The sequence below is a fragment of the Phoca vitulina genome, unplaced genomic scaffold, assembly GCF_004348235.1.
Source record: "Phoca vitulina isolate PV1807 unplaced genomic scaffold, GSC_HSeal_1.0 scaffold2, whole genome shotgun sequence".
Classification (NCBI taxonomy): Eukaryota; Metazoa; Chordata; class Mammalia; order Carnivora; family Phocidae; genus Phoca; species Phoca vitulina.
In genome coordinates this window covers 100,722,063-100,736,861 of record NW_022589705.1, presented here as the reverse complement: position 1 = coordinate 100,736,861, position 14,799 = coordinate 100,722,063, and the positions used below count along the sequence as shown (strand labels likewise).

The window sequence follows — 14,799 nt, the reverse complement described above, 5'->3', positions numbered from 1 at the left end:
GACTCCAGACTGGCCTGCATGTGTGGGGGACCCAGGTCAGAGAACTGAAAGGCTTGGGCCCAGGTGAGGGGCGGGGCCCTCCCAGAAAGGCTCCACCCTCGTGGCCCTTAGGCATAGGGCAAGACTTCCCAGAGCTCTGCCTGGGAGGCGGGACAGGAGGCTCAGTACAGAGGGACCCAGACCTGTCGACCTGCTCAACTTGGGCCCGCCGCCACCGCCGCCCATGGGGAACAGCCACTGCGTCCCTCAGGCCCCTAGGAGGCTCCGGGCGTCCTTCTCCAGAAAACCTTCGCTGAAGGGAAATAGGTGAGGGGGGGGTGGGGAACCCAGCCTTGGTCCCTAGGTCACAGGGGTGTCCCCCAGTCTGCCTCGGGGGCCAGGCTGTGAGCCCCCCCTTCCCTTATCCCCAGAGAGGATGGCGCAAGGAAGCTGGCTGGCCTGTTTGGCTCCGAGGCCGGTCCTGACCTGGACGCCACTGCTGACAAGATCTTCTACTACATCCCTGGGACGGTGAGCAGGCGGGTGGGCGTGTCCCAGCTCACAGCGGCGCGGTGGCGGTGGTCTCTGTGTGACTGTGTGTACCTGTCCTATCTTCACTTAGCTCAGGGTCTTCCCCTGTCAGCCTGGGTGGGAGTCAGATCCAGCACGAAGTGAGGAAGTAGACACTGCCCCGCCCTGGGGAGCTCATCTGGCCGAAAGTCTGAGCGGAGAGCGAAACTGAGAGACACTGAGTCAGTGGGGTGAGGGAGCACCCGGCAGGGGCGGGCCACAGGCGGGGCCTCCAGGAGTCTCTGCTACACCAGAGGGGGCACCATGGCCAGGCTATCCACTCAGAGCCATACCTGGGGTGTCTGCCCGCCCCCGCCCTGGACTTGGGTGCAGGACAGCATGCCCAGGCACAGTCGAGGTGGACCAAGCACATATATGTGTGTTGCTGTGGCTGCCATCGCTCTGAGAGAGTAAGGGGCTTCAGGTGAACGGTGAGCCAGCCCAGGCCTCAGGTTCTCCCGGGGGGTGTCTCGGCATCCACCACTGCCTCATTCCACAGCAGCCCGCTGTGATTCCCCCCTACCAAGGCCACACAGCAAGGACGTGGCTCCCACATGCTAGGCTACCTCTGAGCTGAATACCGGCCCCTCTCACCCTGCCCAGCTTCTGAGGGGCTAAGGGTTAGCTGAGAGGGGAGAGACACCCAGCCCTTTTCCCTAACCTGGATAGCATTGGGTATGGTGGGAGCCTCTGCTATCTGCAAAAGCCCCAGAATGTGAGGGAAATGATACCCCAATATCTTACCCCAGGCCAGAGAAGGAGGAACATTTGTCACTCTGGGTCAGGGATCCCACCCTGCACTCTTCTCACACTGCTCCTTTGAGACCTAGCAACTGGTGGTGGCTTCCAGAGCCCACCTTTCTAACTAGTTCCCATCAGGCTGGGAAGCCCAGGCCTGTCCCCTTTCCTGCCCTCTGAGGTCCCAGGGCTCCCTGCAGGCAAGTGCTGGTTTGAGAAACCATGCTGCCCCAGAGGTGGACAGGGCACTTCTGTCCAGGGTCTGGCTGGGCTGCGATAGAGTCCCTCCATGTGACTGTATCTCAGACCTCAACTCTGTCCAAGCCCGGGACACATCATGTGACCCTGGTGGACTCGCGTGAGATGTGGTGGCCCCGGTGGTCCTCACTTGCCAAGACGTAGTAGCAGGAGAGGGGAGCAGGCCTGTTGAACCCGGGAGGGGCGGGGCGCCGGGGAGGAGCCACTTCTTAGGCCCTGCCCTGTGGTGGGTTCTGCACCTCCAAAGGGGCCAGCCCTGCCAAGGCCCTGAGCTGACTCCTCCCTAGGCCCTAAGGCTGAGCCTGGGCCACAGGAACAGCGACATGGCCCTTCCTGTTCATGGCCTATTTTTCATGGGTCCCATCCCCAAGTTGTTCCCCACACTGGGTGTGGGCACAGGAGGCCCCACCCAGAGGCAGGGAAGCCTCACATTCCTGGGCTTGCCCAAGGGGCAGCTTAGCTGGGCCAGGGCTCAGCAGCCCTCAAGGCAGCCCCTGCCAGCACCCAAGTGGAGCATGGCCCCTCCCCAACTCACCCCTGAGCCCCTAGACCTCAGCCCTTCCAGCCAGAGTGTCAGGTCAGTACCCATCCCTATCTGACTTCCAATCTGATGATCAAGGCCCCGATTAGAGAGGATTCTCTGTGTGGCAAGACTGGCTAAGTGTTTGTGGGCCCCAGCACTCCCTCCCCTCAGCAGACAAACATCGGACCCCCAGCACATCTCAGGCCTGGCCTGCTTCTGCGGATACAGCAGTGGGCAAAACAGACAAAGACCCTGTTCTCTTGGTGTTCCCATCTCCGTGACAGAACCAGGTGATAAGACAGGTAAAAGACACGATAAGCCAGAAGTGGCTAGTGTTGAGAAAAATAAAGGAAGAAAGGTGTGCGGAGGGGTCAGGGAAGGCTACAATGTTAGGTTATCCAGACAGGACCTCACGGAGAAGGTGACATCCGAGCCATGTCCTGATGGTGAGAAGAGAATGGGACTGAGTGGTGTGGGCAGAGGGAATAAGTATAAAGGCCCCAAGGCAGCCTGTGCGTGATGTGGGCAAAGAGGACTGGGCGGGGGGCAGATCAAAGAGGACCCCTGGGGCCATTGCCAGGACCTCAGCCTTCTCTGTGGGTGAGGTTAAGGGGCCCGCTGCAGTGTGCTGACGCAGTCAACACGGGCTCTCAAGGGCTGATGTGATGCATCTCTTTCCAGCTCCCCATTAACTGACATGCTGGTAGCTTGAAATGGGCCATGGTGGGAATATTAACATGGAAACACACCCCCACCCTGTGGGACCAGGTATTAAACACGTCTAGCCAGCACTAGAGGCATGGGAGAGCTTTGAGCATCATCTCCCTCAGACACCCAAAAACCCCTCTGACCAACAAGTCTTGGGAGGCTGAATAATCAAAACGCAGGTGCACAGGAGATATCAAAAATACGGGTCAAATATCCGTTGAGTTCAGACTTGGCCATCTCTACACTAGACTATGTAATGTTATGACAGCTCACATGTGTATGCTGCCACCATTTCCATATTAAGAGGCTGTGAGTGCGTATTGGGGTTCTGTACCTATGAGTGATGGTGTGGGTATGTTCCTAACCTTTGTATTATGTAACTGGGGGTGTGTGTATGGGTGGGGCAGCTGGCCCCAGGTCAGACGCCCCCCTCCCTGACCTCTGCTCCCCACAGGACATCCGGGGCCTGGAGAGCCAGCGAGAAAACCTAGAGCAGCCGTTCCTGAGTGTGTTCAAGAAGGGGCGGCGGAGGGTGCCTGTGAGGAATCTGGGCAAGGTTGTACACTATGCCAAGGTCCAGCTGCGATTCCAGCATAGCCAGGTGGGGCCAGGCTGGGCCGAGTGGGGGGTGCTTGGGTACCAGCCTGGGGCCTGGCCCCAGCCCCTCAGACCAGCAGCCCTGCTCTCCCCCAGGACATCAGCAACTGCTATCTGGAGCTGTTCCCCTCCTACCTCTACTTCCAGGCCCATGGTTCCACAGGACTCACCTTCCAGGTGAAGGGAAATGGGCAAAGGGAGGAGTCTAGGGGTAGAGGGAGAGAGCAGCCTCTTGGGAGGTGGGTATCCATGTCTCACTAGGGGTCCCCCAGCCCTCCCCTTCCCCCATGTGCTCTGGCAGGGGCTGTTACCACTGATGGAGCTGAGTGTCTGCCCGCTTGAGGGGTCCAGAGAGCATGCCTTCCAGATCACAGGTGTGTGGGGGGCATGAGTGGACCTGTCCCCCAGGAGGGGCCTCAGCTGGGGCTGCTCAGTGGCCTTGGCCTCGGGTTGAGCTTCAGAACCCTGGAGGGACCCTGAGCGCACTGAGGGCTCCTGGCTTTTCCTCCAGTGGGCACATAAGCACTTGCCAAGCTGGGGTGCAGGACAGTGGGCAGGAGACCTCCAGAGCTGTGAATGCGGCCCTGTTAGTGGCCGATGGTCCCAGATGGTGCCACAGGGTCCTCCTGTCCCAGGCCCTGGGGTGCCCATGGAACCCTTGGGTGGGGCCTTTCCTGTGGGCTGCAGGCCCAGCCCACTCCACCCCTCTACCCCCAGGCCCGCTGCCTGCTCCCCTTCATGTGCTCTGCCCCAGCCAGGCTGAGCTGGGCCTCTGGCTGTACCACCTGGAAAAGCAGATAGCCCTCGTGGGAGGGCTGCAGCACTGCCACTCAGCACCCCCGCAGGTCAGTCCTGGGAACCCCCACACCCCCTTCCTGTCCCCTCTGTGCCAACACCCTCCGCTGCCCCTGACCCCCCTTCACCAGGGCCCCCCTGAGGACGAGCTGCCCTGGACTCTGCAGCGCAGGCTGACCCGGCTACGGAAGTCATCAGGGCATCAAATGGTGGGCAGCGCCGTCTGTGCCTCGAGGGTCAAGCTGCAGCATCTGCCCTCACAGGTGCGTGGGGCGGGGGGAGGCGGTACCCAGGGGGGAGAGGAGATGGGGCCATGGGAGTGAGGACATGGGGGCACAGGGTGGGTGGGAGGAGATGGAGGGGTGAGGACACGGAGGAGGGGTGAGGAGATAGGGAAGGGGGGTGAGAACATAGGGGCACAGGGTTGAGGACATGGAGGCACAGGGTAGGTGGGAAGAGATGAGGGAAGGCGCCGAGACGGGGGAGGGATGAGGAGATGGGGGCACAAGGGGAGGAGAGGGGGGGTGAGGAGATGAGGAGAGGGGGGGTGAGGAGATGAGGGAGGGGTTCAGGAGGCAAGTGGGGGCCAGGCCCTCACACACACTGGTCGAGCCCCCACTCTGCCCTTTGACCCCCTCACAGGAGCAATGGGACCGGCTCCTGGTCCTGTACCCAACATCCCTGGCTATCTTCTCCGAAGAAGCAGATGGGCTTTGCTTTCAGGTGGGTCCCTCCCCGCTGTGGACCCGCCCGGGAAACGCCCTGTGTGTGGGGGTGGGAGAGGGCAGAGGCCCAGGAGGAACCTGTATTTCGGGGCCTGTTGAGACAGAGTGTGCTGGCCCCACCCACCCGGCCTGCTGCCCTGGTCAGTCTGGTCTCAGCTGTGATGTGGCCAAGGAGAGGTCCCTGCATAAATATCCCTTATCATCCTAGAGGGTCCTCCACCATCAGCAGGACCATCACCTGGGGCAGGTGGCATGGGGGCAGAACCACTCCTGGGGGACACTCTTGTGCTATACCTCTGAGTGGACATTTTCCTGGTGCCTGAGGGGCGTGTGTGTGTGTGTGTGTGTGTGTGTGTGTGTGTGTGTGTAGGAGCGTCCTCTGGGGCTGGAGTGTGTCTGTTGTGTGCATCACAGTAACTTTCTACTCTGGGGGTGATCATGGCCCTCAGTCGCTGAGAAAAATGCAGGGGTCTTCTGCATAATTCCGTCCCAACCTACACCCAGTCTTAGTAGGTGACCCAGTGGACCGGTCCCCAGAGGCATCCATCTGTGCCTGCCATTGGCTGATGAAGGCCCCACCCAGAGCCCGGGGGTAAAGAGATCCCTCAGGACAGACAGGGAGCGCTGGCCCCCCTCATGGATGTCAGCCTCAGCCCTGTCTTGCCCTCTGCCTGCCATCTGGAGGCCCAGCCCAACTCTGGAGGGTGAGACAGAAGTATGGGCCCAGGCAGAGGCACAGGGTTTTGCCCCCAGACCCAGGCCCGTCTTCCGTCACTGCCCCCACAGGGGGAGCTCCCACTCAGCGCCATCCACATCAACCTGGAGGAGAAGGAGAAGCAGATCCGTTCTTTCCTGATCGAAGGTGGGCCGAGGCCTGGCCTGGGAGGGAGGGCATGAGCCTGGTGGGTGCCCCAGCTCTTCAGTGGGGCCTTGCAGGGGGCTTGCTGCTTGCCAGGCCCCCCTCACAGTGTCTGTGTGCTAGGCCGCTTCATCAACACTATCCGCGTGGTGTGTGCGAGCTACGAGGACTACAGCCGCTGGCTACTGCGTCTGCAGACCATCTCGCCCAGGGATGGAGCCGCCCCTCTGGCGGGCCCTGAGAGCTTCGCGGGCCCGCGGGTGTCCACACAGGTGAGGGGTCAACAGGGGGAGATGCTGCCCCCACATCTCACGTCTGGGCAGAAGGGTAGGTCTAGGGCATGGGTGGTTAGGGGCAGGGGTCCTGCTCTCTGTCTCACCTCCTCGCTCCCTGCCCCCTGCTGTCCAGGTCATGGGTGGTGGCCGAGGCTCACTCTCCTCAGATGGACAAACCAGCTGGGACTCGGGGTGCCCAGCACCCCCCCTCCACCCACACCAGCCCCTCTGTCCCTGAGTCCTCAGTGCCATCCACCACCCACTGCCCTGCCCAGGCTGTACCTGTGAGTATCAGGGGCTGGGGAGGGACAAACAGAAGAAAAGGGCAGGAGGTCATGAGGACAACCTGCCTGGGTCCCCATGGCACTCCATCCCAGGCAGGACCTGGAGGGAACTGTGTGCAGCCTCAGAGGACTGAGTGGGTGAGGGCCCTTGGGAACCTTCTGAAAGGTCTTTGGTCCCCACAGGACCAGGCCAACCCTGGCTGCACCAGCGTCAGCAGGCAGAGGGCAGAACTGAGATGGAGCAGCATCAGCCGGTCACCCAGGAGTAGGGCCCGGGGTGAGGGGCCCAGCCTGGCCACCTCGTTGTACTTGGACCTGACCAAGGTGGGCCCAGGACACTGACCCAGTTCTCCCTCCCACCCTCCACCTCCCTGGCCTCCATCTCTCTGGCCCAGGTTGTCCTGGGGCCCCCTAGAGGCCTTCTTGCACAGAGAAGGGAGAACTCAGGCCACCTCCAGCTCCAGGAAGCCTGTCTCTTCTGCCTCTTGCCTGCAGCTGAGCAGGCAGAGCCTAGAGGACAACCCTGAGGCCCCAGACCACCCTCTGAAGACCCCACACTCCCCACTCTATGCTGATCCCTACACACCACCTGCTACCTCCTACCGCAAGATCACAGACGTCCAGGGCCTGGATGAGGTCAGTTCCCTGTGGGTGACAGAAAGGGCTAGATGTGTTCACAGCCTGACGTGTGCTCAGGTCATGATGAGTGGCCAAGGGGTTCTGGGGCAGGGATCCCTCAGCTCCATGGAGGCTCTGGTCCAGGGCCTCAGGTCCCCATCCCTCTCCTGGCAGTTCCTCAGCGCAATGCAGAGCTCACTTGGACCTGAGTCCTCGAGCCCCTTCCCCTCGGTCCCCGTGTCTGTGCCTGTCTCTGACCCCAGCTCTGGACTCTCCAGTCCCCACTTGCTCTCCAAGAAGGGAGCCCTGCAGCCCAGAGCCTCTCAGCGGCACCGAGGCTCCATCAAGGGCCGGGGGCCGCCACCCCCAGACTCCCCTCAGCATGTGAGTAGCAGCCCCCACCCCTGCCAGGTAAAGGGTTCTGTGGGGAGCTGGAGGTAGTGTGGGGGCTCTGGGACCCTGGGGGAGCAGGAGAGCTGGGAACGGGGAGGTAGGGCGAGCTGAGACCAAAGACAGGAAGCAGTGCTGGGGAGGGGTGGGGCAGGTGGAGGCAGGAAGGGAAGATCCACAGCCAGGAGGAAAAGGTAGGGCTAGAATCTGGCAGCTTGGTGGGCTGGTCTCCAAGCCTCCTCCCCCAGGGCTCAAATCTCAGACTTGTGGTTGGGGTCCCCAGGTCTCCCCAGCGAGGAAAGTCTCACCTGACCCCCTGCCACCTCCCTCAGGTGAGTGAGGGCCCTTGCCTCTTTCTGAGGGGAGCTCTGTGTATTGCTTCCCAAAGGCACATGCATCTTTGTCCTCCCCACCAGGTGGCCATCCCCCCAAGAGCTCTGGCAACATCTGGGACAAGGCTTCATCTCCCTCCCACAAGCGGTGGCCCCGAGGAGGACCTGAGGCTGGGGGGGGACTCATCCAGTGGATCTGATGGCCTCTGGGTGACTGGTTCTCAGGACCACCTGCCAGCACGGACCCTGGAGTGGGGGTTTGCAGCAGAGCCTGGGTCTTTCTTTGTAGGGCCACAGGCCGACCAGCATCCAATACTTGAACCCCATCCAGTGCTGAGTCAGTGTCTGATCCCAGCAGGGTGAGGGGTTCTCCAGAACTCTGAGTTTCCCTGGGCTCTGGAGGGGCCAGGAGGAGAGCCTCATACTGAAATGGCCTGACAACATGGCTACACCGCAGATCAAAGCAGGCCTCACAGAGGGACCAGATTTCATCCTTTCCTCCAGGGAAGGAATGAGGGAGGCCACTCAATGCAGGCTTTACCTGGCGGTGGGAGAACGGTGCAGGTGGGAGGGTCAGAGGACTGAGAAAGTCAGGTTAGTGAGGGTCAGAGCACGTGAGACCAGAGAGCACGAGGATAGGGAAGCCAGCAAGGTCTGAGACGTCACAAGCAGAGACAGAAGGGTATTCTGGGCACATGTCAGTAGGCTGCAGCTGGTCAGGAGAAACTGACAAGAGACTAAACAAGAAAGAAAGAGATTTTATTTGTGCTGTGTGTCCATGCATTTTCCACTCAGCAGTCAGGAGTCCCCCATCCTGGGGACCCTGTGCCCATGCCCACCTGGCACCCAGCCTGGTGGCCTCCACTGCTCTGCCACCACCAGCTTCCCACCCACCTTCCTGCCCCATCTCTGGCTCCTCAAAGCCTTGGGACAATCCCAAATGTCCAGTCCCTTTATGTGCCACCACCATATTCCACCTCTGCACCTCGTCGAGGGTTCCCCAGAGGAGGGGCTCCAGCTTCCGCCCTACAGACCCCCACCCTGCAGGCACCTGCTCACTGAGGCAGGAGCCAAGGAGGCCTTGGCCATAGGCCCTTGGGGCTTAAGGGTCACAGAGGCCTCAGAGGCTTTCACTACCCCAGCCCACTTGTCAACAAGGCAGAGAGTTCCCGGGACACCCCCCTCCAGCCTGAAGGCCATCTAGTCTCCTCACTCTTGCCCCCTGCCCAGATTTCCAGCCGGGGCTTTCCTGCTGCTCTGACACCTTCTAGGTTCCAGAGCCTTATCCTGCCTCTCTCCCGTAACTAGATAACCCAATAAAATATAGGACACCCAGTTAAATTTGATTTCAGATAAACCACACAGAATTTAGTATAAGTACATCTCAAATACTGCATGTCTGAAATTCAAGTTTCACTGGTACCCTATGTTTTTATTAGCTGATCTGGCCACCTTACTAACCAGCTCCTTGCTCAGCATCTACCCAGCCACCTTCCAGAATCTCCCTCCTCCCAGGTGTGAAGCACAGTCTTGGCCTTAGCCCGTGGTTAGACCTTTGGGTGGAATCCAAGGAGCAGGACCAAGAACACTGGCTCCTTCCTAGACACCATAGAACACAGGGGTCAAAGGGCCAGACCTGAGGGCAGCACCTCGTCCTCAGCACCTGTGGCCATTTCTTTGTCCTGTGTCTTCCTGGACCAAGCCTGGGTTCTAAGAGCTGGGGCTGCGGCTGGGGCTGGGGCTGCGGCTGCGGCTGCGGCTGGGGCTGGGGCGTCCCTGTGCCTGCCGGCGGAAGCAGTGGATGGCAGAGATGGTACCGATGCTGGCCAGCAACACTGCAAGAGAAACACAGGGCCTCCTGAGTGCCGGCTCCATCCCGGCCTGGTCACCACCTTCTACCCGCATGGCCTGGTCCTCAAAGGGCAGGGGGAGGCCAGCAGGGCGAGGAGTGGGTCAGCAATGAGAGGAGCAAGGTCACGGGAGAAATCTTTGCTTCCCCATGCACCCCTCATCCCTGCTGGCCCAGCAGGTGAGACTGGACACCACTGGTCCTCCTGGGTACCAGCCCGCTCCTCCCCCAGGGCCCCCAAACCTGTTTTCCAGGCATCTGGGGTATGCAGGTCTGATGTTCTCACAGCCCAGGTGGCAAAGGCCACAAACACCAGGCACATGTCATCCTGGCTGAAGGTAAATGAGGTGAGAGGATCTCGGGGCTCCCCTAGGAGAGAGAAGCATGCTCTGTGCTCTGGCAGCTCCACTCAGACTCATCTGTCCCAGATATGCTGTGAGTCACATCTTCCCGATGACACCTCTGTCCCAAGACCCAGGGTAGTGTGTGGCATAGTTGAGTCAAGCTGACTTGAGCCAGTTGCCTCTGGGTACCATTCCCTGGTTTGTAAAATATCTTCCAAGGGGAATGTGAGATGAAGTCTGTTGCGTGCCTGACCTGGGAGGCAGCAAGGCCGGAGTGGGAGCTGTCCCAGTGTCTACCATGCTAGAGGCGGGGGGGCAGGGCACTGCTGTCATCTGGGCCTGGATACAGAATGATGGTCAGTGCAGACAAATCCCTGAGTGGCTGTGGTGTCTGGCCTAGTCTGCCCCACCTGGACTATGTCCTGCGACGGCCAGGAGCTAGTCCATCCTTCCCAGGTCATCCCTAAGCAGCCCCCCCACCGGCTCATGGCTCGGGGTCCTAGCCTGCCCCTCCCCAGTGGTCCTCCTGGCTGAACTCCCTGGACAGTATGTTCCCAGGACCTGGACAGCCCGTGGGGCCCACGCGACACGCACCTGCTTGCCTGACTGCCCAACTGCACTGCTCTGCTGTGTCTGGGGTAGGCTCTGGTGGGGTACCAGGCCCCATGCCCCAGGGGACCAAGCCGGGGGGCTCTGTGGCCTGTAGCTGGAGAAGGGCAGCCAGCTCCAGCATGCCCCCCGACGAGTCCTCCCCAAGGAAGTGTTCATAGGCCTCGGGGATGGAGATGGGCACAGGGTCTCCAGGTGGAAGGGTTGGCACAGGCTCAGCCTGTGGGGGTTGGGCCCCCCAGTGCCCAGACCTCTGGGCTCGACGGTCCTGGAAGAAGAATTCACACATGTCTGGCCACTGTCCTTCAGCCAGAGCCTGGTCAGCTTCTGCCACCTTCTCAGCATCTTCATCTTCCTCCTCAATAGTGTCACAGAAAAAGAACTCATAGGCCTCTGGGAGGGTCACTGCAAAGCTGCTCCTGGGCCTGTGCCCCACTGAAGCAGAGGGGGAAGGGGGAGGCAGGTGTTTGAGGATCCGAGGCTGGGGAGACCGGGGCCCAACTGCCATGGCGTCCCAGCCTCCAGGCCCCCCTCGGCCCCCCACTGCTGTCCTGGGGGGTGAGGGCCGGGCTGTGGCTGGTGAGGGTGGGCCTGAGGTCTCTCCTGAACCTGGCTCCTCAGGGCTGGGCACAGCCATGGAAAATCGCACTTTCTTCTTCTTGGGTGCTTGGACAGGGCCTAGTGGGGGCTCCCCTGAATGATGTCCAGCGGCACCTGCTGAAGGCTCCTCTCTGGGCTTCTCTCGGTGTCCTCCTGGAGACACAACAGGGCTTAAACATGGCTTGGCCGTTGGGGCAACCTCCACCTTCACCACGTCAGGCCCCGCCTGGGGAATGGGAGCAGGTGTCGACACACCCACGTCAGATTGGGCCTTGGAAACAAGGTGAGGCGGAACAAGTGTAGATAAATCCACCTCCTGCTTAACCATTGGGCCTAGCAGAGGCAGGTCCGTGTCCAGCCTAGACTTGGAGGCAGGTGTAGACAGAGGTGTGTCAGGTTGAAGCTTGGAGGCAGGTGTAGACAGAGGTGTGTCAGGTTGAAGCTTGGAGGCAGGTGTAGACAGAGCCGCATCTGACTTAGCCATTGAGATATCTGGATGAGTCTCCTGGGCAGGTGTGGACACAGTGTGTAGCTCAGCTCCGGGGGTCATGCTGAGTAGGTTTGTACCTTCCTCGGTCATAGGGACAGGTGTAGACAGATCCGGATCTGTTCCTTGCCTGGTTACCTGCACAGGGGCTCCTGCAGACTCTGGACACAGTTCATCCTGCCCGGTTCCTGCTGTCTGCTCTGCTGTCCCAGCTGAGAGACCCTTCCCTCTGGACCCAGCCAGGCCAAGGCCCTCCTTGGGCCTGACCTCAGCAAGCAGCAGGGAACCCTGCTGGGTGGGAGCAGAGCCTGGGGTACTCAAGCACCCACCCCCCTTGGCTCCAGCAGCATGCCTCTTCTTTCGGCTAGGGCTGCGTGGCGGGGCTCCAGGGATTCCAGGGGGCCTCTGGGGAGCTGTGCTGCAGCCAGGAGACTCAGAGCTCTGGGGAGGCTCACCAGGTGGACTAGGGACAGGGCCCTGGGGGGCTGGCCCCTGCAGAAGCCTCTGCATCTTGTCTCTGGAAGACACTGGCCCTAGAAGGGACAAGCTCTGGCCTAGGGGGGCAGCGTCAGATCTGAGGGACAGCAAAGCTTCTGACCGTGCAGACGTGCTAGGTGTCTGCTGATCGGCCCCGAGGGCCAAGACAGGCTCATGCCAAGACCTGCTGACCAGCGACCGGGTAGCTGCCTTGTCCTCCTCCTTGAAGCCAGGCCAGCCCCTCCCCCTGGAAGCTGGCTGCCCCTCGAGAAGGGGTGGAGGCCCAGGAGGCCTGCTGCCACTGCTGTCCCCTTGGTCAATGTCACTGGACAAGAGCTCATCCCCAGAGGCCAGGCTGGCCTGCAGGAGGCCACACTCCTCCGTTGCGGCCGAAAACTCAGCCCAGTCCTGGTCACTCAACTGGATGCTGTACTGGAAGTTTTCCATTTCAGGTCAGCAGAGGACTTGAGGCCAGGCGGGGTCTTCATGGACCCAGGTCCTGGGCACCAGCCAGCATACAATCATTGGGGTGCCCCCCACCTCCTTGGCTCGGGGGCCGGCACTCCATCTGCTTCCTGAAAGAAAGCAAAACGGGGAAACCTGAAGGAAGCTGAGTGGCTGTCAGAACCGACCCCTCCTCCAAGTTAGAAAACCTGTAACTCCCACTTTCCCTATTTCCAAACTGACCCCAAATAATAACCTTGTAATGATACATTGTTACATTCCTAGAATCAAATATGGCTTAGATTAATGATGTACACTAAAAAATAGGGGTTCCTCCTGTTTGAAATTTTGTCCCCAGAAGTGGTTTTCTTCACATCTTTGAGCCTTTCCTGTTCCACTGGGTCAGCTCCGCCTTCTCCAACCTTCCTCCAGAATTGCAGGCCCCAAGGTAAACTTTATACAGCAAAGCCCATTTCAAGGGTCACTCACTGGGTGATGGTCAGCCCTGGTCTGTCCCAGCACGCCTCAGGTGGCAGCAGGCCATGGAGGAGGGGCCGCAGCGTCCAGCAGGTGACCAGCCTTTGGTGATGACCTTCCACCAGCCTTGGCTGGGACAGGCTTCTGGGCTTCCACTGAGATCATCAAGGTCACACTAGTGCTGGCTAGAGCCCACTCAGGGGTCAGCAGGGAGTGCCTGGCTCTGCCCCCTGCCTAGGCAGGAGGTCACAGAGCAGAAATGAGCCTCCTAACTCCCGGTGGACCACTAGGGCCATCCTCAAGGTCTCTGCCCCTCACCCAGGCCTGCCCGGCTGGCAGAGCTCCCTGCTTCTGCCTCATCTCAGTGAACAGAGGTGACCCTAACTGCTTGAGAGTCCGTAGTGTCTTGGCCTCCTATGGGAAGAGCTCTTTGGCCTTTGGTCAGCTACCACCACACCCAGGGAGGTGAGAGGTCACTCTGGCCAGGCCAGTGCTGAGATGAAGATGCCTTGAGACCAGAGCACTGTGCCTTCCTGACCCCTGAAATTTGCCCTCCTCACTGGCCCTTGGGGAAGTCCCTCTGTCTGACTTTGGGACTTCTTAGGGTGGGAATGAGGGACTAACAGTGTCGTACCTGGGACCCTGTGGCCAGCCAGGGCAACAGAGCTGGGCGTCCGAGCTGCCTGTCCCAGAGCAGCATGGTGCTGGGCTCACCACGTAGGCCCCACCCCCACTGCCAAAAATACCCCATCCCTGTGGTCACATGTCTCCTGCCAGTGGTCAGCGTCCAGGACACAAATAGATGGCATTTGAGGAGCCTCCAGCTTTGTGAGGGATGCCATCCTGATCAGGTCAGATGCTGGCCAGAGAATGCTGACCTGCAATCAGTCCTGCACGGGCCTCCTTTTCCCAAGCTGAAGGCCACTGTGCACTTCATCTCTTGGCCCAGGCTGATCTTTCCTCTTAAAGTGGCCCCACCCACTGCAAAACCTCAGGCCCTGTGCTAGCAACTCCATCTTCCATCCCCCCATCAACCGATGCCCTTCCGGGTCTTAGGGCTTTACCCTGTTACCTGTGTGGAATATAAAGCATTGCAGAGTGGTAAGTGGGAAATTACCATTCCAGAATGTTCCTAGAGGTCCTTTGGAGGTGGGCTGCTGTTGACTGGGGGTGGAATAGGGAAGCAAGGCTTGTACCTCTCTCCTCTGGCCTCAAAAGGCTCACTGGCCCCTTCCCTGGCAGCACTGCTGAATCTGCCGGTGGGGCTCAAGGGACAAGTGGGGTCATTGAGGGCTCTTGGTGGCAGGAACCCCAAGGAGTATGGGCCTTGGGCCTCTAGAGAGGGTTGGGAGGGTTCAGGGGTGGAAAGTGGGCTACACCCCACCAGCACCTCTCCTGACCTAGGCTCCTGTAGATGGGCCCAAGAGGCAGGTGGCAGCACAGAGTCTGATCCTCCAAGAAAGGGAGCCTGGCGCTGCCACCCCCAGCTGAACCAGTCACCAAGAGTAGGCAGGCAGGGATGACAGGGCCTCAGAAATGGGCCTCCAGAATAACACCTCCTATTCCAAGCCCTCATGAGCACTTTTCCTAAAACTTGTCCATCCTGAGAGGGGGCACAAAGAGGACTCTTTTTTCACAGTTGAGCTTGGTGGGGCACGGAGAGGGTGAGTGACTTACACACGACCACATGGCTGGCAAATGGCAGAGTTGGGTCCCAAAGCCCCTACTCCTAGCCCTTCTCCAGGCCATCCTGATCTTGGGGGGCTGATATTGCCCATCCCCATGCAGGTCCCTGTGACACCCACGCCTGTGGCTTCCAGGCTAGGGGACATGAAGAGGGAGTAGGGGAGCCAGGCAGCAA

General features: G+C 60.2%; 2 protein-coding genes across 2 annotated transcripts; one reads left to right on the top strand and one right to left on the bottom strand.

Annotated features, from left to right (window-relative positions):
- Positions 1 to 21: 21 nt before the first annotated feature.
- Positions 22 to 8,383, top strand: PLEKHN1 (pleckstrin homology domain containing N1). Its single transcript, XM_032395904.1, is given in 17 exon segments — positions 22 to 306; positions 411 to 510; positions 3,231 to 3,377; positions 3,470 to 3,550; positions 3,675 to 3,747; positions 4,091 to 4,218; positions 4,300 to 4,431; positions 4,811 to 4,891; positions 5,680 to 5,755; positions 5,876 to 6,024; positions 6,161 to 6,229; positions 6,231 to 6,311; positions 6,495 to 6,635; positions 6,807 to 6,947; positions 7,104 to 7,313; positions 7,603 to 7,651; positions 7,736 to 8,383. Coding segments are annotated over 17 exon segments (1,857 nt in total). The 5' UTR covers positions 22 to 223; the 3' UTR covers positions 7,852 to 8,383.
- Positions 8,384 to 8,839: 456 nt separating this feature from the next.
- Positions 8,840 to 12,464, bottom strand: PERM1 (PPARGC1 and ESRR induced regulator, muscle 1). Its single transcript, XM_032418895.1, has 3 exons — positions 10,439 to 12,464; positions 9,744 to 9,869; positions 8,840 to 9,486 (listed from the first exon to the last, which is right to left on the bottom strand). Exons 1-3 carry the CDS (start codon positions 12,462 to 12,464, stop codon positions 9,362 to 9,364), a joined length of 2,277 nt encoding a protein of 758 aa, XP_032274786.1. The 3' UTR covers positions 8,840 to 9,361.
- Between the last annotated feature and the right edge of the window lie 2,335 nt (positions 12,465 to 14,799).

Coding starts and splice junctions, on each gene's coding strand:
- PERM1 (XM_032418895.1), bottom strand. CDS start 12,464: ATGGAAAACTTCCAGTACAGCATCCAGTTGAGTGACCAGGACTGGGCT. Junction 9,870..10,438: donor TTGGGCAGTCAGGCAAGCAG/GTGCGTGTCGCG, acceptor TCTCTCTCCTAG/GGGAGCCCCGAGATCCTCTC. Junction 9,487..9,743: donor CCCAGATGCCTGGAAAACAG/GTTTGGGGGCCC, acceptor TTTCTCTTGCAG/TGTTGCTGGCCAGCATCGGT.